Raw genomic sequence first — 22,858 nt, 5'->3', positions numbered from 1 at the left:
TTTTGGATTTATTAAATCCAGGAATGAGGAGGTAAAAGAAAAATTATACTTGGCAACACTCAACAAAGCACAGCCGTCTGGGCAAGACACACTGTGCTGAGCTGGGCTTGCCAGCGCTGTGTCTTTGAGAGGCTCCACTCAGATCTGGGAGTCACCAGGGACATGAGGAGTGGCACTCTGTTATCCTGCAAAGGAGGTATCAGACCCAGAAGTACAAAGCTGCAGCCTTGCTAGGAAAGCCAGGGCTGTAATTCTCCCCTGGTACTGCACCAAGAGTGAATGCACGGGGCTGGTTTTCCCAAAGCCTGACATCTTTGCCCAGCCTGCAAAAGCAGCAGAAGCAGGCTAGGACCTGGGGATGCTGCTGGGCAAACCTTCTGCACCATGACGTCTCTGTGCAGAAGCACTTGTGGTCTTCTGGCTGATCATGCAAGCTTTTCCTGAGTTTTCCAGATAAAGAAGGCACGGGACTGAAAGCTTTTCTCTCACTCTCCAGGTGAATGAACACAGGAGATCTCATTAAGAACTGAAAGGACAGAGAAATGCTCCTAAGGGAAGGCACAATGGTCTCCAGGGAGTCATTCTCAATATTCCCTGCTAGCACTAAACACCTCTGACATCCCCAGCTCCATGTACAGTTGAGATATTTGGCTCTTTGCAGCAACCCAACCTGCCTTCTTGCACCCACCTGAAATACCACTCAGGAAGGTTAGCTGATAACAAGCACAAAGCCATCAAAAATCCATTGACTTCTACAGGTTCTCAAAGCAAATGTTTCATTTGCATTGTTCTGTTTTACACATAGAGCAATGGAGGCAGCGAGAGCACCCATCACAGTCCCAACCCACCCTGAATGCTGAAAACCCATCCCGTACCCCAGTCTCCCTCGCCACACTAGATGATCCCTGTGAGCTGATCTCCGCAGTTAGTAAGATGGAGCAGCTCAGATCATGGGAGCTGGAACTCGAGACTGTACAAAGAAGGAAGTGGATCAGAATAGATGAAGACTTTATTTTCCGATAAAATCCTCACAGTTGAATTTGTCTGAAAAAAATGGCCAAAACCAAAAGGTCAAATCCTGTCAGGTGCTCTTTTCCTTCCTTGGGTTCAAGAGTGAGCTGTTGTTTTCTAAAGACATTTGCAAACCAATAGATAAGATCTCAGCATGAACATCAGGGTTGTGCCTGGAAGATAACCTTTGGGGCCATCAACACTGGATGACACACAAAGAGGTCAAGAACCAGAGCAGCCTTTCTGGGGCAGGAGTTGTTTGGCCCTGTCCCATGGGGATGTGCTGATGGGTAGTAAGGGGCGAGTGTGGGGCAACACGTGGTGGTGGCCACTCTCCTCCCTGTCTCCTCTCTTGGGGAACAAACAGGAAGCCAGCTCTACACCTTTGGCCAGGTTGCTGGGTTAGCCTCTCCCCCTGGTCCCACATCCAGGGCAAGGACAGAGAGAGCATCACCCTCTGGACAGGGGGAAGTCTGGGGTGTGCTGGGCTGGGCTTTGTGGAGAGCTGGCTGCCAGGCAGGGGGAAAGTCTGGCAGGGATGGGGTAGGAAGGGGAAGGTGTGAGTGTGGGGCTCCTCTCCTGCTGGCTGCAGACCTCCTGCTGCCTTCCCACTGCCTCCCCATCACAGCAACGCTCGGCACGGAAACAGCCCAGCCAGCCCTGTCTGCTCTGAGCATGTATTAATCTTGTTTTCCTTTGCTTCATCCTGCCTTTCCCGTTTCCCTCACCATGAATGCCAGCGGCTGGGGACTCAAAGGTGAGCCACCACGTTTCACAGGGAAACACCCTGGCCCCACGCTCCTCTGAAACACTGAAGGGAGGGGAAGCGGGAGGCAGAAGAGAGGAGGTCAGAGCTCCGCATCCTCTGCAGAGAGCATCATTCCCTCCCCACCCCTCCTGCACTCGTTTTCTCTTCCTTTAGTTCCCTGATGAAGATGTAAATGTTAGCTGACCTGCCTATAACATGGCAGAGCTTTGCTTTTGGCCCACACAGCCGGCAGAAATTCAGAGCAGTGTTTGATACACCCCATATGCCTATGTGTGCATGTGCATATATATATGTGTGTGTATATATATGTATGTGTATATATACATGTATATATCTTCATGCATATAGAGGAATAGAGAGTCCCTGTCTGTCCACCCCCTCCCCTCCCTCCCGCTCCTCATGGCACCAAATCAAGCTGCGGCAGACTTGACAAATCTATTTGGCATAGTTTGCTCTGCCGTTGCAGCCTGAACTGTGCGGAGCACCGCACTGACGCAGGGAGGAATCTGCACCTTGAATACAGACATCTGGGAGCTTGCCTAATGCAGGAATAGTGGGGATTAACACAGGCGGGGAATGCGGGGCCAGAGCCCCCCCGGGCACCAGGACTGTGAACAAGGGGGTTTGCCCTGGCCCTGCTGCAGCTAGGCAGCTGGCGGACAGTCATTCAGTGGGGAGGGAACGCAGTCACCTGGATGCAAGGGGTAGGCAAGGCACCAAAAAGCAATTACTTATCCTCCAGCCTTGGGAGGTGTCTGCTAAATTGAGGCCAGAACACTGGAACAAAGTGAGACTGAAATAAAGGAGTAAAAAGCGAGAAGTTTGATTTCTTCCTCTTTTTTTATGGAGAGAGAAAACAGAGCAGAAAAAAGCTGATACGACTTAAGGACCAAATCCTGAAATGGTAGCAATTCATGTGTCTATGGGATTGCTTTGGGTTGACAGCAGCCAGGCTTGAGGGCCTTTCTGGAGTGATGTAAGTTGGCCCAGCAGCACTGAAACCAACCATGCTGTTCTGCTCCACCATGGTTGAGAATGCAGTGTCCAATGCCCGGGACTACAAGGACAGGACATCTACCCTTCCCTGTGACTAAAACCACGCTCCAGGCCAGATTCCCACCCCAGTTAGACTATGAAAGGTAAATTAATTGACAGTGGTTATTTGAAACACTAAACTATGTATTTAGCCTCTTTCTGCCCAGCATGTTGCCAATTTCCCACCTGCCTCGGTTTGCAGAAATGGTCCCAGTGAGACCTGAAACTCAGTCATTTCCACAGGGTGCCTGGGGTGAGGAGAGATGGCCCCCATCCACAGAAAGGTCTGCCGTGACCAGTGGGTCCTGGAAGAGCACAAACCCTCCACACCAGCACACAGCCACTGTGTTAGCGTTATACATGAGCTCTGCCATGAGCTGCACCCCTGGTGCCAGCCCACCTGAGGTCTGGGGGAGCCTGGCTGCTGACTTTCCTATGGGGTGCCGGGCTGCCCTGTGCCTCCATTTCCCTACCTCTAAAATAGGACTAACACCACCCTCACTGGCACGCAAGGAGCTTAAATACGACAAATATTGGAAGTATGAAACCCTGCTAGGGGCCTCTGCACAGAGAGGACTCATTCTGGGAAGCAGAGTGAATTTGAACTGTGAGACACACTTGTGGGGAAGGGGAAATCACACAGCCCGGAAGGGAAGGAAATGTCTGGATGAATCCTGGACGAGACACGCTACTGCATTTCATGCCTGCAGCACCTGTGCCAGCAAATGGAGGGGCCAGCTAATTTAACAGAAGCGCTGAGCAAGCAGAAATTGCTAGGAAATGTGTGTAGGCGGAGGTGTGTGGGACCCCAGCCACTAGTTCACACAGACAGATTATGGCACATCAATGGGGAGGACCTGAGCTGTGGCAGCAGTGCTGGTGGGCACCACAGAAGAGCAGTGAAGGGCTTTCCTAAGGTGCCTTTAACCAGAGGACAACTGCATGACCAAGGCAAGTGACCAAGCAGGACCAGCCTGGCACCATGGCTGCCTTAAACGCCCTCCCCATACACCAAAGTTTCCATGCAATCCCCTTGAACTCGCTTTGCCTGGACATGCAGCAGCATCTGCAAGGCTTGGAACAGCTGAACACCCACATTTAACCTCCCTCCCCCTTGCTCCCATCTCTGTGTGCCTCCCAGAAACACGGCAAGAGCATGCAGCAGCTCCCAGCGCTCAATGCACCCTTGCCGGCCGTGCCTGCTAGTGCAGAACCTGCAGCTCTGGCAGCCTGAATTGCTCCTCATTATTTATTGTTCATTTTGTTCTCTGGGATGCTGTGAACCCCTCTTAGGATTTGTGCCCTTTCATTACCAGGCCCCAGTAACTCCTGAACTACAGTTTCATGTGGTTTTGTGATTGTTAACCCAGCATGCAGACAGGGCTATAGCCATAAAAGCTCAATGAATCTTGTATGGCAAAACACAGACTGTGAAAGCATTTTCTCCTTCATTTGCAGTCAAAGAACATACTCTCACCACCACGAAGGACGCAACAGCAGCCAGGTTTTCCAAGGAACTGTGTTTCCTCATTGCTGTGCAGAGGAGAAAGGACTACTTCTGCTCAGAGCATCATCAGTCTTTTAGCCCTCATCAGAAAAAGGGTCCCTCAGATTAAACTCCCTGGGCTTGTAAAATCTCTCTGTTTTCTTCCCTCCTGTTGGCTGCAAGACTCACCAAGGTGCATGCAAAAGAGACAGAAAGGCCTTTACCTTGTGGTTTTTCCCGTGTCGGTACATCATCCAGTCCTCCCCATTGGTGCTGACCTCCAGCTTGTAGGTACGGACATAGTAGCCATTCTGGGTTTCTCTGGAGATGGCACCCTGTGTGGCAATGGCTGTGAGCACAGTCAGGAAGTGGAGGTCCACCTTTCCAGGGGAAAAAGGGACAAGAGAGAGAGTGGTGACCACCTGAGGGCCCAGGCTGACTAGTTAGTTCATCCCTCTGTCTCTGAAAAATGAAAAGGTGTAAATTCAGTCTGTCTGCATCTGTGGGTGCACACTTCCACAGGTACAACCCCCCCCAGGCTGACTTCGGCAGGATGCTTGCAGGTAGGAGTGCAGGACAAGAGTAACTAAGGATCTTGATGTCTGTCCATATGGGACCACCACAAAGCCTTCCTGCCTCAGACCAAGTAACAGGATCTGCACAGAAGCTCAAGTCCATTAAAACAGGACAGAGGCTGACTTTTTACATGTGAAATAAAAGCATGATGTCCAATTAGCAAGTGCTGCGGTTCTTTGCTTTCCCTTGTTTTGTTTCGTTGGTTTTTTTTTGTTTTTTTTTTTACAACGTGGATTGAAAAAGGTCAGCAGAGCTGGCTTGGTAGCACTGCCATGAATGAAGAATGAGATGTTTGCTAGAGGCAATGACATTCACCACCTCCCATTCCTTGTGCCCTTTAGCAAGCAGTGTCTCATAGCAATGTCACACAGCCAGAACCCCTGTGCGGACAGAGACCGTGGCTATAACCAGCTCCCAGGGAAAGCCTTTGCTCTGTCAGTCCCCTACCTGACATTAGCCCACTCATGCTCCCTGCATCACTGATGAGATAAATATTATTCTAGTTACTTTTCTATGTGCCCCCTGGAGACTTTGGTCCTCAGGCCAGTGGCAGAGTCAGTGGCCCTTGTAAGTGGCAGAGGTCCCTCAGTCTCTCTCAGTATGCTGGAAAGCCCATCAGGGTTTTGGGCAGGAAGGAGGGGGTGGGGGACAGACAGCAGGTCAAGTCACCCCTCGTGCAGTCGTGCTAATGGGAGAGCCAGCCTGTTGCATTTCACAGAGGCACTGCAGCTCCCCTGCTGTTTGCTCCCCATGAGCCACAGAGGCAACAGAAAATTCAACAAGCCTCATGGTCAAGGGCCAGTTTAACAGCGTGACACTCCGGTTGGTTGGGGAAGAGGCGAGGTGCTGGAAAGCGTGCATACCTGGAGGTACTCTTTGTTGCTGTCTACATTAGGGGTCCAGCCGTTGTCATCACTGTTGAGTCGGCTCTGTTGAGGGGTCCATCGCCCATCTGAGTAGGTGGAGGAGGCACTAATCTGCATGTTGGAGATCCTGCCAGACTCCATCCCCAGCGGCACGTTGCACTGGAAGTCTGCAGCGGACACACACACACACACACAGATCAGCTTACAGTCTCTGTACTTCAGTCCCAAGTAGAAGGTGGCCCTGAACTATCCTCCCCAGCTAACTCTGAGCAAAGCAGCCAGCCTGGAAAGATGAACCGATCTGCACCATCTTGCAGGTTGTGTGTGCTCATAGATGGCACTGAAAAATTAAAGATGGGGCAGCTTCATGTTTGCATGGTCCTCTGAAAACTAATACAGCCCAGATCTTTCTCCCTTTCTCTATCTCCTTCACTGTTGCACAGTTTTGACACAATTCTGTCCCTTCCCTCCCTCCATCTCCACCAATATGTCCCAAGTCCCCTTGCCAAAGTTCCGCATCTTCTTGAAGGCTGGAGGCAAAAACTGACAAGGCAAGCAGTACAGGCAGGCAGAACAGGAGGGTGCTTACTGCTGGGCTGCTAACAGGAATGTCAAGGCCTGGAATGGGCAGGTCTCAAGTTTTTGTGCGTGTGTGAGAGTATGGATGCATGTGTATATATGTCTGTGTATATGCGCATACACTATATGCGATATCAGGCCCATGGGAATTAACCAGCCAAGAATCTGAAAGACTCTGGTATGCTTTCATTTGGGTTTCCTCACTTCTAAGCCTTTAAAAGTCACAATTAGCTCAATCTTATTGCACATCTTTTATGGCATTTTTTTAATTGCATATTTTATGGCAGCTGTCCTGTAAAAACAATAGCAAAGAAAACATTGATAGGAAATACTGCATGGGCCCAAGCATGCTGCTGCTGTAAACCAATGGGGCTCCACCAAACTGCCTGTGCTTCTGATGTGGCCAAGTCAACCCTGAGTGGAAATGGTGAGCCAAGTTAAGATCTCAGTAGTATTATTAAAGATTCGATTTACACCAGCATAAATCAAAACAGGCCTGGCCCTTTAACAGCTCTTGTGCTTGATTTCTTAAGCTTTGTGTGTCATTAACATTTTATTTCTCAGTCCTTTTAAAGAACAAAACAGAAAGAGGATTAAAGAACAGATTAACTGAGTGTGGAGATAGGTAAAGGTGAAGAGCTCATGCTTGGCTATAACTCTCACAGCCTCAGCAGAACATCCCTAACTCAATCACAGAACAAGAGCCTGTAACCCAGCTGCCCTAGCTCTACACAACCCCTCCTCTACCCTGCTCTCCATCATGGGCTTTCAATGTTGGGTCAGGGACCCACTCTCTTTCGCTGGGACTGAAGGGTGTTCTGAAGGCTTCTTCTATTGTATCACAGTTGCACTGCAAACAGAGGTCGAGAACTGTAGCTCTGATTGTAAAAATAGCATGGGAAAACAAACCGAACCTTTCCTCGCCTGCAAGTGTGATCACAAAGAATCAAAATGCTCTTCATTCTCAAAACACAACTTACTTTCTCACTCCATCAATTTACCTCCCTTAATAAGGGATCTAAAACAAATTTTGGCTTGAAATTCTTAGAGCTTTAGGCATTTTTTAATTAGACAGCCAAGAAATGCCAATTTGTAGTTTGGGGCTGTGGGTTTTAGAAAATCATAAAGAGGGAGAGAGTATATTCCCCCATGCTTTGATGAATCTGCTGCACCCGTTGGGCTGAAGTCTTCCCCTAAATCCTTCAGGCTGAACACAAACATGAAGCACATTCTGAGCACATTCTATCCCAAAAGGTATTGGAAAGACTTCATGAGCAACTGAAAAGTCAAAGAAAGGTCAGAAAGTGTGATTCTTACTGAAATCTCACTTCTACAAAAAACAGAGAACACAGCTAGTAAAACTGCTGTCAGCAGTGCTGGTGGGGGACCAGTCCCTGGACACCCTCTTGCCTGCCTCACTCTTGCATGTGCCAAGTGAAGGACTCGGGAAAAACAGGTGACATGACTGCCTTAAGTCATACACACATTTCAAACTTACTTTCTGGGACTTCCTGCTGGATCAAGTAGTACTGAGCAGAGAAACCATCTTTAGCCACTGCCAGGTCCGTATGGAAGGTAAGCGAGAGTACGCCGGTGGTTGAACGGATGTCAGATGGCATCTTAGTGCCACAGTACCTGCCTATCAAGGGTCCGACTGCAAAAGAAAGAGCAGCAAAGGTGACGCCTGCTTTTCCACCAGCCTCCTGGGTCACCAGCAGATTGGCACCACTCAGCAGGGATGCCTTAGCAGGACCGACCGGCATAAAAGAAAGGCTTTGGGGATGGTCTGTTTTTAACATCCGATGGCCTGGTGCCATGCAGAAATAACCACTGCAGCAGGTATTGCTCTGCAATTGCTGGGAAATGCTTCAAACTGCACTGTTTCTCAGTGTTGGTACATGGTACGGAGGTCCTTCCAGCATTGCATGAACCCACTACTCTTCCCCGAGGGAAGACCAGTGGCATCTTGAACAGTCCCATGGGGCTTTTCAGATCAGTGGTTACAACAGAGCAGTAGTTTGGGGTTTAATGCATGCAGCCTTCTGCAAACGCACCGTCCCCACAGCTGGCCAGGGAGTGCCCCGATAGCAGGCTGCATGTTGCAGCCGTGTCTGAGGTTAGGCACCTTTGGTGTTCTGACACAGATTGCACAGTTTTGGAGCTTTGTGAGACACCAAAAGAGGCTGAGGACAGCAGCGCACCGTCGCTTACCCTGAGGGATGCCGTCCCAGATGTCCAGCCAGTCGTACTTGCAGTCTCCTTCCCCTGCCTGCAGTGGGTCGTGCTCGAGGTCAAAAAGCAGAAAGTGGAGGAAGATTTCTGTCTTTGGCTTGGCTATGATGGTGAAGACGCAGTCCAGGTTGTGTGGATACTTGTCAGGGAAACCTGGGGACTCAATTGTGCCGTTGGAGGCAGTGAAGTTTCTGGAGCAGTCCTCAGAGCCTGTAGTGGCAGGAAAAAACCCTCAGCCTTAGCAACAATGAAGCTTAATGCCAACAGCTTGACACTGTGGAAAGCCTGTTTTGAGCTTAGAGGGGGTATGTATTCACTTTTGGAAATGTCCTGTAACCCAAGAGCTCTGTGAATTCCTGCAGGGACCGAGAGGGTGATTTTCCAAGCCTTCCACAGGTGGAGAGACAAGGTCTGTGCATTCACTGGAGAGCACAGCACGGTTCTAAACCCTTCAGGCAGCTCTGCAAACGTAACCTATACACACACCACTGCTGATCCCCCTTCCATTTACTCCAAAAACAGGACTAGCAGAGTGATCCCACCCAAAGCCATGGCTGCAATTTGGCAGGCCAGCACTCTGCCAAGTCCCCCGTGCTGGTGGTGGTGGCCCTGGTGGGGAAGGGAGGCCACACTGAGCTGGGCTGGGCTTTGCCTGCCAGCCCTAACCTCCGTAAGCCAGGTGCCCAAATAGCGACCTGTGTCTGCCACTGCAAAACCCACAGAGGGGACAGCCAGCATGCAGGAGGTTGCTGTATGCTGTCCTCACTGCCATGGCTGCCACCCGCTGGCCACGCTGGCAAAGGGCCACAGCACCTCCAGGTCTGATGGAGGAGCACCCATTTGGGGAGGAGGCTGCCTGGGAAGGGGCAGAGAGGAGTAACAGGGATGTCACCTCTCTGGAAAAGCTGTCCCCAGGGGCTGGTCTCCTTCAACCTCTACCCTTCCAGCACAGACATCTGTGCCTCAGTTTCCTCTTCAGAAAATCTGGAAGCACAAATATTTACACAGTGAAAGGGCCTGGGGGAGGGTGCCAGTGTCTCCATTGTTAGCTTGAAACCCTTGGGAAGCACACAGCCTGCAGCCCCGAGACCCACGTGAGAGATGAGGGCCAGCTTCACCATACGTCCCCACAATGTGGCCACAGCAAAACCAGGGGTACACAGGGGCCATGGCGGGGCGGGCTTTGCTGAGAGGAGGAACAGAGACCTCTTTCTCACAGACTGAGCCGTCCACACCAGAAATGTAAGTTATTTCTATCCTTAAGAAAGACCTTTGCATGGCGAGGAGGGCAGACAATGTTGCCTCTTATTTATTGCTGACCTCAGCACTGGCCTCAGCTGCAGCGGGGCCAGCTCAGTGCCCCTTCTCACACAGCCAAGGTGCCTCAGGGTGGTGGCCAGGAAAAGGGGAATTTGTGCCGTATTCATACCACGGTGACTTTGAAACCCCTGCGCTGCGCTGTGGAGACAGGACAATAGGCAACAGAAATGTGCAGCCTGGAGCTATCAGAGGCAAAAGGGGATATTAGAAAGGCTGCCTGCCATGCTGCAACCCAGCATTAGCATTCGCAAAGGTTTCTGCTTTGGTTTTACTGGGACATCCTCCTTCTCCTCTACAAACCCTTCTGCTTCGGCTCTTCCAGGCAGCACGAGCCTTCCTGGGACTAATGGGAGACTTATTATTCAATTCAGCATTAACCTACAGGAGTCAGGCCAGCAGCCCGCAGTAATAGCAGGATCCAGGCGCTGCATAATGCAGCGCCTAGCTGGAGAGCTACTCAAGAGAGGCTCTTAATTGACTACCTAATGAAGCAGCCAGCTTTTCTGGTGTGAACCTATGGGGTAAAATGCAGAGGCAAAAAATAAGGCCAAACACAAATCACAGCCTAACACCACAAACAGGGATACAGGTGTACTTCATTCCAAACAGCTTGAAAGGCAAACGGATAAACAGAGAAAATAACACAATCTCCAAGCTGGGGAGAAAAATCAAAGACTAAACCCAGAGTCAGGGACTGTCCTCTCGAGACAGCAGAGAGACATAACTATGTCACTGCATTAGACAATGACAGTTCCCTCATGTGGGGCTCTTACCGCATTTGGTATCTTTGTCTACAGTTTGGCTGATAGCAGCAAACACAATGATCATCTTTTTATAAGGAAGCTGCAGATAATCAACAGGAGTCGTGCTGGCTTCAGCAGCACCGACCAGCCTGAGAGGAGACTTTGATGCCCAACAATGAAGAGCTCTGGTCAGCCCTGCCAAACTGACTTGCAAAGTGAGCAGCAGGGAAGCTGGACCAGCCAGGGCAGGCAGCTCTTTTGTTAGCCCACAGACCGATGACTGATACCCATCAGGGGATACAAAGACTGGTATGCAGTTGTTTGTATGCAGATCGCTCCTCTCTCACACCGTGATAAGGAAAATTTAGCACAAGGTGTGGAAATAAATGCTCAGTTGAAAAAGAGTTGATTTTTTAGGTCACCTTTAAGAAAGAAAGAAGCTGCAGCCACACTGCCTTTACTGATGGGGACAATCCGATGACCTTTAAAGCTGGTGACACCCTTGCTGGCTACCCTGACAGCTCAGATGGAAACTTTGCCTGTGCCCGCCTGCCTGCAAACAAAAGGCAGGGTTTGCTTGCACTGTGGTGGCCCAGCAGCCAGCACTGCCCACTGCCCTCCCTGGAAGCACCGGCAGGACCAAGGGCCGGGACGACGAGGTGGGCTGGGGGTGCTCCCAGATCACAGGGTCATCCCCACTCCTGTGCCAAAACCTGCCTTGCTAGGCTAGATTTCCTGGGCTGTGGCTAAAAGATAGCGTGGCTGTTTCTGGAGAGGATGGCTGCCTGCAGGGGGTGGTGGTGGCAGAGAAAGGAGCCCCAATACCACTTCAGACCTAAAAGCAGTTCTGCAGGGACCTACATCGAGGGACACGAAGTCAGCTCCAGCCTCCATCCAATATCTGCTCTCTCCCAAATCAGTCCTTGCTTCTTCTCCCTCCCTACCAGTCACAACAGGATCTCCTTTTCCCATTAATTCGGCCGCTTGCTTGCTCCCGCCCAGGCAGACAGGGTTCCTGCTTGCCATCCCTTCCCACATCCACACTCAGACTGGCCTGGCCACCTCAGCCAGCTGGAACACTCCACACAGCCCCGTGCTTCGACTCACAGCACAGACCCAATGTGAGGACAGGCACAACCCAGCGCAGTCTGCTGGGCTCAGAGGAGGTGTGTACAGGGAGCAAGAGGCAAGGGGGGCTGAGGTGGGTCTGCAGTCTTCCTATCTGAACACAGGCATTCTTTGCCATCCTCCATGCTGGAAACTGGCCTCAGTAAATAAACCCCAATAGCCGTATGAACAACTAAACTCTTTCAGGAGTAATCTGCATCCTAACCATTAACAAACAACAGCGGTGAGCTGGCTGCACCAAAACAGCTCAGTGGCTAGTTATACAGCTCAGTGGCTAGTTATACAGCCCAGGCAACCACCAACAACAGCACTTATTTCCTCATCCACCTGAACCTCCAGACACCTTCTGTCCTCACCATTCACAATGAATCTGGGGAGCCCCATTCCCATCCTCTTGCAGCAGAGACTCCACATTCACATCTACACGTGACCGGGTTGTGAACTGCCTGTACACCTCTGCCTGCTGCACAGCTGGGCCAGGACCCCTGGGCACTGCTGCGTGGGCTTCCTGCCTTCCCTTTGAAAAGGCTGGGTAAGTGACCCTGTTGTGCTCCTTTCTGGCCCTTCATTAGGTGCAGGAATTTTGTTCATGCTGGATGCAATGACGTGAAAGCTGCACATGTGTCTTCTTCCAGTGCACCACCAAAAGGATGTGGGCACAGAGCAGGTGCCTGTGTCCCCATGCAAAACACTCTTGTTTCCTTGGCGCATAGGCACACCACTCTCACCCATATACACACAGTGGGTTTTATTTTCTCAAGTCTCCTTCTTCCCAGACACACAATTCTGGCAAATATTTAGACAGAAACACCACTAAAAGGCCTTTGAGCAGCTTCTCCTTTCTTCAATAATAGTTCGGTATTAAACAGAATTATGAATAGTTCCTCTTATATCTGCCTGGAAAGGCGCTGCTTCAGCTCTTGACAGCACTGCTGTCAGCAGTCCCTTGAAAACTAGAGCTCCCCAGTTACAAACCCCGCTTCCAGGGAGAGAAAACACAGCATCATTGATCAGCCCTGAATCGCAGCTCCACAGGAGGGGGGAGCTCCATGCGCTCCTAACAGAGGGACAATCCCCTCTTAGCCCTAACAAGCTCCACATATGCCAGGAAGAAAAGATATGTTTGTAGTCCTTGAATACAAGAAAGCATTTAAGGAGGAATCCTGCTTTTGATGCCACACTGTGATCCAAAAATGCACTATCATGCGCCACTAACATCTTTACCTTCTTGGAAATGTGATGCACAGACTTGCTTAAATTATAAAAAGAAAAGAAAACAAAACAAAGAGTCCTTTATCTATAGAAAACGTGCTAAAAATCATATTGAAAAGGTGGCCAAAGACATCTCCTTGTGAAGATCATTGTGACGAACAGCCTGGGAGACAGGCACCGACTCAGACACTCACCTGTCTTGTAGATCTCGTAACGCAGGGAGAAGCCAGCACCTTGCCGTGCGTAGTCCGAGGTGAACTTGATATAGAGAGAGGGGCCAGAAGAGATAATGGTAGGAGGTGCTATGTTCCCACAGTGCTTGCCCAGCAGGTCTGCCGCTTCACTGTCCCCATCTCGGATCTCGATATAGTCATACCTGTGGAGGCAGGTGAAAAGGCAGTAAAACCATCTGTCAGGGAGACACTTCAGGATGCCAGGAACAAATGCGAAACACTTTATATCTGCATATTTCACAGAACATCTTCTAGCCAGGAACCTGGGACTGTCACTCACACCGCACTACACCACCCCCCAGCCCCCCCAATATATTTTTTCCCTTTTGTCTACATTTGTCTACATTTAAGTCCCTTACTCTGTTGCTCCTCACTTCATTAATTTATTGCACCCACATCCTTTTCAACTTCAGAGCCAAGGTGCAAAATTTAGGACACAAATTACCTCCATTTCCACAAGACTCTTTTGGCATGGGAGAAGCTCGGAGACAACTCTCATGTGGTTGCTCTCCTTCCCTCACCTCTCTCCTTAAGTGCCATTGTGTTACTCAGCACAGTTCAGTTTATTCCACTATTCAGGTGGGATTTACCGAAGCACGCACCAAGCATTAAACAAATGGTCAGCGTTCAATCGATGTGAGCAGGCAGCTATTTTGTGCACCACACTGGTCCTTTAATAAGCCTGGCCAGTACACTTACTTAGCACTTGGACAGCAATACTGATCCTCGTCTATTACATGCTAACAAAGATTTTCTGTGGATGAGAAGTGCTGCGTAAAAGCTGAGTAACCACATTCACTACCGCCTGGTCCTTGTATACACCCTGTAACTGCAATCTGCCTTTGCTAAACCCTACCTGGAGATGTCCCACCTGCCCACTGGCATGGCATCTGGGCATCTGAATGGTCTGAGGGAGCAATGTGTAGGGTTGGAAGAATTGACTCCTGGTGCAGAGACAAAAGCTTGTTGCAAAGTCTGTCTGAAGGGTGAAACTCCCACAAATTCCTTCATATTTTCTAGGCCATGACTAATGGCAAGGTAGTATCAGGCTCTGTGTGCTGTGAAGAAACAAACAGCTTTTACGTGAACATCTTGTTCTTCAGCTGCTTTCTAACACCCACACTCTCCCATCCCTCTTCTCCTCTCTGGCCAGCATGCTGCTATTTACAGAAACTGCCCATCTCTCTTCAACTGTTTATTCGCTTTGTATCAACCTGTTTGAACAACATGCTACAGCTCTTCTCACTCGGCCAGGGAGGGAAAAAGCATTTCCAGGCTGCCAGGAATCTGCCTTTCTTCTTTGTCACAAGATCTGCTGTTCGGGAATGGAGAGTTGAAAGGAGAAGTGGCCTGCTGGATGCAGAATGATCCTCATGTGATTCATTCCTGTTCTTCAAAGCACACATCGGCAGGCAACAACCTCAAAACAAACTTACAGGGACTGAGCGTGCTCCTCCACAATGAAAGATGGCCTGGATGGCTTTGGTTTCACTCCTTTCTGGGACTAAATCAGGCTGAGAGCCAGAAGCAAAATACCTGCAGATAAAATCAGGTCTATGCCAGACCAAGCACTCAACTAGCTGCAATCACTCAGCCTTTAACTTCATTACAGACTCAATTGGCTTGGCCGAGGTGAAATCGAAGCGGTCTTGAGACAAGGCACTCACACAGGAAAAGCATTTGGCTTAGCTGGTGGGTGGACACACAGCGATGTAAATAAAGATCTGTTCCCTCTGCTTTTTCCTCAGCTCTGTATAGCTCCCTATCACCTTGTGACCCCTTATTACCCTGACACCATCCAGCAGCACCCTGCATGACCCCACTAATGTCCATCATGTGTGGCTTGATCCCACCACCTCCCCAGGGAGGAGGAACATACAGGGCAGTGTTAGTGCTTCTTTTAAGTAGAAATTTTCTTCCTTGTTTGTCTATTTGTTTAAAGTAGTGCTGAGCAAACAGCGGGGACGTTCTGTTCTCTAAATAACTGCTTGCTTTCAGTGTGCTTGCAGCCCTTCCACATCTGAAGTGCACATCTGTGCTGCAGGAGTACTGGCTACTAGTGAAATCGTGAATATGCAACAAGAAATTAATTTGGCAAAAACATGAATGTTGGCAAAACACAGTTAATGGAGCGGATTGTAAAAGCTGCCATTTACATGGCACAGGCAGAGGTTAGATGCATACCAGGGAATCACATCTGTTTATGTCCTCATGGGGGTATAACTCGCCAACACAGTACACAGCTTCAACTACTTGACTGTAATGATCATAGCTTCTGCTGTAGCCAACACACCAAACATCCCAGTGCTGTCCACACGGCTCCTCAAACCACCCAGTGGTATAGGAGCCCTGGCAATTTGAGAAGCAAATTCTGGACCAAGAAATATTTGCTTATTGAATGGGTGAATAACTTCCAATAATACATACAATTTGGGAATGTTGCAATCTGCTCATGGGTAATCTGCAAATGGAAAATTAAAAGAATGAATCTAGTAAGTAAATCATCAGGAAATATTTGCCTCTCTGAATTAAACCCTGTTTGGCTTCATCCAAGCATCTAACTGAGCTTTCTCCTACTGGAGCTAATCCTTAATAAATCAAATGTTACAAACAACTAAAAGAAGCCCCTAGGAGAAGGTCAGGGAATCATTTTTGCCAAATGTAAAATCAATATAAATGCACAAGACTTTTCTTCCCTAATTAAAAAATCTTGGCCCAAGCCCTCTGCTTCTCACACAGCAAAACTCTTTCTTCAGGTCATATAAACAGAGTGTGAATTGGAAGAGTATTACACTCAGGAGACAACTCCTGCTGAGATGAGCAGGAGCACCTACTTCCTCTTCAACATAGCAATTAAGCTCTAGGCTTCCAAAATGAAACATCAAAGACGTCCGGTCCAAATCGTGAAACTTTCAAACTTCAGCAAGAACACCAGCTAATCCCCACCACAGACTCTCGGCATCATGTGCTTCAGTCATGTCCATGCCTTGGCCCACAATCAAACAAGCTGATAAACCCCATTCTCCTCATCTTGGGTCACTGGCCATGCTAAAATCTAGTTCGGCCAGAACTTTGCTTCTGTTAAGCTTAAGCATAGTTTCCAGACTTTTTTCTTCCTGTGTGAAAAACAAGAAGAAAAATTGGAAGAAAACCCAACCCTGGGGATGCTTTCTACTCTAACCATTCAATTTCCAGATAATTACAGAATACATCAGAGCTGAGTGGTACACGTTCATGCAGCAGTGGCATCCAAACTGTCTTGACCAGTGCCTGACGATTTGCATTTCACTCATATAACCAAATCCATTGTTTCAGTCAAAATGCACCAACATCCTCATAGGTTGACCTCTCCAGCATCACCTCCACTGGGCAAGCCATCATCTCCGAGCACATTTCATGGCCACTCCTCCCCATCTAGGCATTGATCCAATGAGCCAACCATAAACATGTGAGGGCAGGGTACAGCATGCATAACCCACAAGTTTAGTCCAAGGATTAACCAACTTTTCTTGCAGGGAAGGTGACCGCAGTTAACTGCTCCTCCAGCGGCAGGATATTTTGAGCTGTTGCTTGAATAGGAAGGCCAGACAGCTGGTTTGAAACCACCTTAAACAGAGGTTTCCACCAGGAAGTTTTAATGCAGGGAGGCAAAACTGAAGTGCTTTTAACTGCCCAGACAAGGCGGGGTTGAGAAAGGAGGAAAATGGATTGCTTAGATGCTCTTCTTGGAGCTGTTTAACAGAATTAAACGGAAAACGTACAATGCTTACAAATATTGCTGTGTTTTTATTAAAGATTTTTAATAGAAAGTGCTTTGCTGATGTTAAGAGAGCTTTTATAAACTAATTATAAAGCACTTCTAATGCCTATATTACTTGTGCTTGCTTGCTTTTTGCTCCAGTCAACCCTCTCTGCTTCCCAGACTTTCCTTTCTATTTTCCCTAAATCACTTTGCTGCTGGCTCTCCAAACAAGTCTGCAAGGCACAATAAAGGCAAACAAGCCCCAGTTGCAGCGATTATGAGAAGACATCCACTTTTCCAGTCCTTTTCTGTTGTAAAATAGCTGATCTGCTCCTTGGCCATTGAGCTGTGCTCCACCATGCCCCGAGGCAAGCACAGACCTCCCAGGTGCCCACCCGGGCACTGGTGAGCTCCAGAAATGCTACGACCCACCTGGGGAGCAGCAAAAGAAAGCCTGTGCCATTCCTCTGGGTGCTCCTCTCCTGAGGCACACAACTCAGCAGAAAGCAGTTTTGGGACTCATACTGCTCCACAGATAATCAACAAACTTATTGCCCCTCAGCTCCAGGTCCTAAGAGATGCTGAGCCCTTCCCCACTGAAATATGCTTCAAGGACATTACAGAGAGATTATCTTAGGATGGAGAGAAACACGAATAATAAATCATTTATACGTTCATAGCCATAATATGAGTCCTCCCAACACATAAACTTGTGCAAGCCTTGCTTCAAAGGAGGAGGGCTAGTTCCCAAGCTCCAAGCCCTGACCTAGCTGGCAGCTTTCTCAGTCTCTTTGTAGAGCTATGATTTGAAGTAGGTGAGGGCTCACATGCAGCCTAGCCTGGTTTCCAGTGCTTGCCAGGGCCAGAGAGAGTCACAAGGCTCTAACCTGAACTCCCCCAGTGTTTAATTTGGAGCTGTTATTTATAGGCATCTCCATGGGGTTCATGACTGCACCTGGCAAACAGTAATGATGGGATCCTCACAAGACCCTGGGAAGTAGGAAGGCAGAGAGGAGCAGTGGCTGGCCCAAGGTCACACAGGAAGTTTGCAGCACAGCCAAGAACAGAAGTCAGCCTTGCTTACACAGATTATATTATATTGGAAGAGTCTGGCCTAGATAGACAGAGAGACAAATAGGTACTGACCGCATGCCACAGTGCCAAATTTGGGAATGCCCAGTGTTGACTTCAGCCTTCGAGACCCCTGGTCTGCTTGAACCATATGTCATGGTGTCTCAAATGCATCTGCTGAGACTAGGAAGAGAAACTGCAATTCTAGTGAAATTCAGCATGGGTTAATACCCTACAGATAGCTGGGGAGAGGCATGGGGAATCTGCTTGGCCACAACGGCAGCTAGTAAATGCAATTGTTCCCTTTGAAAAGGCAGCAGGTGGTTTGTTTCTCAGAAATTGTTGTAAGAAGTATCAGGTTTTTTAACATCCTCTAAGAAAAGGCTGTTTCTTAGAAATCAAATAGCAAGTGCAGTATAGTGGTCATTAAGAAATGGTGAACAAGCAGCTCTATGCTTGTTTTGCAATCAAGGGTCAGCTAGAATTAATGTCTATTACACATTATACTAGCTGGGTTAGCCGATTTTTCTGTGTCACCATCCATCTTCACGCTCTTTCATACACCACCTTCAAACCAAATCCTTACTTCATGGGTGGTTATGTTGTGAAAGACAATAAAACTTTTCTGTGATGTTTATACAATCTTGAGCAACTGCAGGACATACCCTTCAAAGGTTAAATTGCTGCAGAAGCTGCTGGGGCCTTTTAAATGATTGGGGTTTTTTATAGTCATGATAGCAGAGGCAAGCACCACTGGTGTCTGATGAAACAAGAGCAATGAAGTTTGATCTTAGCTGCCAGCCCTTAATCAGAGTAATTAATTATAAATACAGCAGATGAATTGGATTCTCCTTTGACTTGAACTGGTTTTACACATGTGTAACTCATCATTTTAAGGGTAATCACTCCTAATTTATCCTGGTGTGAGAAGAGAATCAGTCCTCATAGACACAGATGCTGATACAGATTTGTGCACAGACCTAAAAAGCTTATATCATATCTGGCTTTAGCCAGCTAAATGTCCTCTGCTCTCAGCGGATGCAGACTCCTTATACCCAGCTTGGGATAGGATTAATCATTCCTCTGCACTGACAACAGAGGTAGTTTAAAATCACTCTTGCTGACTGGACCTGAACTTCGAGTGGCTGAATGTTGGAGAGATGAGTCTGGTCTCAATCTGCAGCTTGTGGGGCTGTTTTTGCCCATGCTGAGGCAAAAGATGCTCACAGAGCAGGCAGAGCTTGCCCTTGTTTTGCCCTGATGGAAATAACTGCCCCTGGCAACAGCAGAAAGAAATAGGCTATCATTGCTCTGAATCTGAAGAGATTTCACTGGATTTCAGCGACTAAAATGACCAACATCCAATGGCAGCAGGGGGAGAGCAAGGCTGGGGGGGGGAGGATAATTGTTTCAGATTTCTTTGAAGTTTGTTTTCAATTTGTTGCATCCAGTTACATCTTGTGTAATCACAGTATTGTGGAGTTTTGTAATCATTCCACTGTGCTTTGGATTATTTTCTTGTCTCAAAAATCTGACCAGAATTTCTGAGAAATGAGAGAAATCCAGTCATCCACTCAAAAACAAAAGAAAAAGAAAGAAGAGAGACAGAGAGCGAGAGAAAATAACCCTAACAGATTGGAAAATTTTTTCAAAAATGCCTTGAAGACAAAAAAATGGAAACTACAAATAGCCTCTATTCATACTCCTTGGGTTGTTTTCACCCCTGTAAAAGCACCGCTTTCAGCAGTTACTGCTAACTTATGCGGGGGGGGAGGGGGGAAAGTAGCCAAAATACATCTTGCAGAGTGTAGAATAAAACATTGCTGCAAACTGCTCCTGTGGCAAGTTCTGATTCAGAAGGGAATTTCAGCTCCTAGCATGCTGCTGCCCCCCCTGCCCCAAGACAGAAGAGCAAAGGCTCCCCCGCACTTTGCCATTCATCCTCAGGCTGCCTTCTTCAAAGTGTGTTGCCAGATCGCTGTGGAAAGGTGCGTTGGAGTAGAGAAGTGCGCTCATCTGGGCCATGTCTGGAAAACCGTTCATTATATAAGAAAACAAGATGTGCTAATGTGCACTTTAGGGGTTTTCTGCAGACTGTTGTTCAGGAGTTGCACATGGCTGTTTAATTTTATTTCTGTCTCCAAAACCATCTCTATAAATTCCTCACCGATCTATCTCTAGCTACAGGGGTCTTTTGTTGCAAGATGTCTTTGGTATTCTTTTTTTTTGGGAAGGGGGGAAATCATAGTGAAAACAGGAATAAAGTACATAAAGCATGTTAAGAATAAGCCCCCTTTCCATGGCATTCTGCCTTCTGTTGCTGCTCTAAGGGAACTGAAGCAACTCACAACCCTTTCAGATCCCAAAATGCAGGACACTTGAGAAACTGCATTTGCACTTTCCTCCTTCTGCTACAATCCATCTGTGAAAAAAATTAGACTTTGGTTCCTATGTCATTTTACTGTCACCACTCACAGGCAATTGATCACTAACAGAAAGAAAAAAATGTATATAATAAAAGATAACAATCACAAGAGGAAAACTTACTGCCAAAAAGCAGCAGAGCAGGCAGAAGGCTCGCTTTGCAGTGGGGGGAACAGGTGAACAGGCTCCCATCTCCTGATGGGATCCAGTGCCTGACAGCCCAGCCAATAGATAGCCCTGGGAATTGGCCGGCAGGTGCTCATGAGGATTAGGGGACACTCATAGGCTCTGCTGTGCCAGCCCTGTTCCCAAAGGAAAACACCCTCCATGGAGCCGTGGAGAGCGATGTCCCATCACACCTCGCTGGCATAGTATCAGTCACAGCCTTAGACACAACATGCTGTGAAGAGCAAAAGCACTGGTAATAGCTGGGATCAGATGGAAGCTTTGCAGCTCAGCTTTCCGCATATCACTCATTTGCACAGGCTTTTTTCAGCACAAAACTGAAACAAACACTTCATTAAGCATAAATTGTGTAACTGAGGTTGCAAGAACAGAGCCCTGACCAGCCCACCCTTGCGCTCTTGGCTGGCGACATCCCTCATTAATGATGGTTGCTCACCCCAGGACCAGCCCACCACAGGACAGCTTTCTGATCCCGCAGTTTCTCAGACACAGCCTGTTCAAAGCCCAGCTCCTGCCTTATACAATGCACAAGTAAATACAGCTTTGCCACCAAGGCTGGCCTGCAGCCTCTGCTATTTGTGCACTTCCACAACAACCTGACTGGGCTAGCTTGTAGTAAGAGCAGTTTCTGAGGAAAACAGCACACCAAACTTGTCTGATCACTCCTTGCAGGCCACGTAGGGAGCACAGGATCTCCTACCCCCTTCTCCCCCCAAAATCTAGGCACTTGCAGCTTGACAGCTATCTGAACTAAGCCTCATCGACAGTCTGAGCAGAATCAATGCCTGGACAAGAGCAAGCACTGTGCCATGTTCACATCATGCCTTGCTGCACACTTGCAGCAGTGGTGGCCTCCCACCCAGGTCTCAGAAGCAGCAGTATCTGTCTCGGGGTGTGGGAGGAATTAGCTGCTTGCCGGGGCTGGTCGGTACCCCTGAGGCAAGCTCAGGCCTGCCTGAGACAGCAGGTCGGACAGGCAGCCACACTGAGTTGGAAGCGGGAGACAGACGAGGGAGAGGGCTGCTGCATGAAGCTGGTTGGTACCTTTTCTCCTTAATGTGCCCTGGGAACAGGGGGATGGGAGCATGCCTGCTCCTTCCACAAACAAGGGCCCTGCCACTGCTTTGTTCAGGAAGATTTTCATTGAAGCAACCTTTTGTGTCACCCTCTCACTCGGCCACGGCAGTGCGTCTGCTTTGTCCTGCCAGCTCAGCCATGGAGTGTTTACAAGCCTCCCTCACCCTTCCAGGCTGTGGTTCAGCTCCATTGACACTGAAGGCAACAGACTCTTCTCTCGGTGTGTGATGAATCAATTACTTCCTCTGACACTCTATTACTATAGCCCTTACATCTCCAGATTGCAGATGAAAAGACAGGCTGAGAAGGGGGACAGGGAAGGGGAGAGGTCTCCTGAGGTCTCCTTCAATTGAGTTGTTGGACATCTGAAGAAATCCCCATCTGCCATATTTAAAGACACAGAGAGATGTTTTGCTCCTGAACGGCAGAAAAATCAGAGGGTTTTCACAAAAGAAAACCTAAGAAATCAAATGGGTCAAAAAACTTCAACATGATGCAGTGAACATAGATCAATGGTGAGTCAGTCCCTTCTGCTGATGGAGATCCCAGACCTTGTTCCTGCCCATGATTATCAGCCAAACATCAGCACTACCAAAGGCATAATGTGCAAGAGCCAGGAGTTACACCTTCCCTTTTCACTGCAAAATAACAGCGTAAATAAAACCTCACACCAACACTCACAGAAGAGGAAGGAAGCTGAGCATATGCCTCACTCTCATGCTGCTGGGGGGGGGGGTGGGGGGGGTGGTGTCCTACTCCTTGTTGGAAATCCGTCAACAACCCCAGCTTGGAGGGTTCCCTTGAGGTTTCTAACACATGAAGCACTTCCCATGCAAACACCCTGCATGCAGCAAGGCCTCGCAGGCACAGGGCTGAGTGCAGGAGCTCTCCCACTGGGAGAGCGCTGCCTGTCTTGGCAAAGGGGGACCCCTACCTTGAAAACCAGGGGCACACCCTTCCTCACACAGATTGCAGTTCTTCTGTACCTCTGCGAGAAGTGACATTTGGGGCAGCCACAGCACATGCACAGAGCAGCCACCCTGCCAGTTTATGTGCCGTTTATAACAGGACCAAGTCTTTGGCATAGGATTTCTACCCAGACCCCACAGCTTCAGGCTCTGCTTCTAGCCACACTAATATCTCCATATCTGACCCAGTGCTACTTTAA

General features: G+C 48.6%; 1 protein-coding gene across 2 annotated transcripts in view; it reads right to left on the bottom strand.

Moving 5' to 3' along the window:
- The window catches only part of NRP2 (neuropilin 2), an 87,449-nt gene that overhangs the window by 44,991 nt on the left and 19,600 nt on the right, over positions 1–22,858 (bottom strand). For both annotated transcript variants that reach the window (XM_086465153.1, XM_086465154.1), the window contains exons 3-7: positions 13,152–13,333; positions 8,534–8,764; positions 7,821–7,976; positions 5,741–5,910; positions 4,526–4,681 (exon numbers count right to left, since the gene is read on the bottom strand). In XM_086465153.1, coding sequence (XP_086321279.1) covers positions 4,526–4,681; positions 5,741–5,910; positions 7,821–7,976; positions 8,534–8,764; positions 13,152–13,333 — 895 coding nt within the window. The remainder of the gene's footprint in view (positions 1–4,525; positions 4,682–5,740; positions 5,911–7,820; positions 7,977–8,533; positions 8,765–13,151; positions 13,334–22,858) is intronic.

The sequence above is a fragment of the Leptosomus discolor genome, chromosome 5 (genome assembly GCF_034619465.1).
Source record: "Leptosomus discolor isolate bLepDis1 chromosome 5, bLepDis1.hap2, whole genome shotgun sequence".
NCBI lineage: Eukaryota > Metazoa > Chordata > Aves > Leptosomiformes > Leptosomidae > Leptosomus > Leptosomus discolor.
This window is presented reverse-complemented; position numbering and strand designations above follow the sequence as displayed.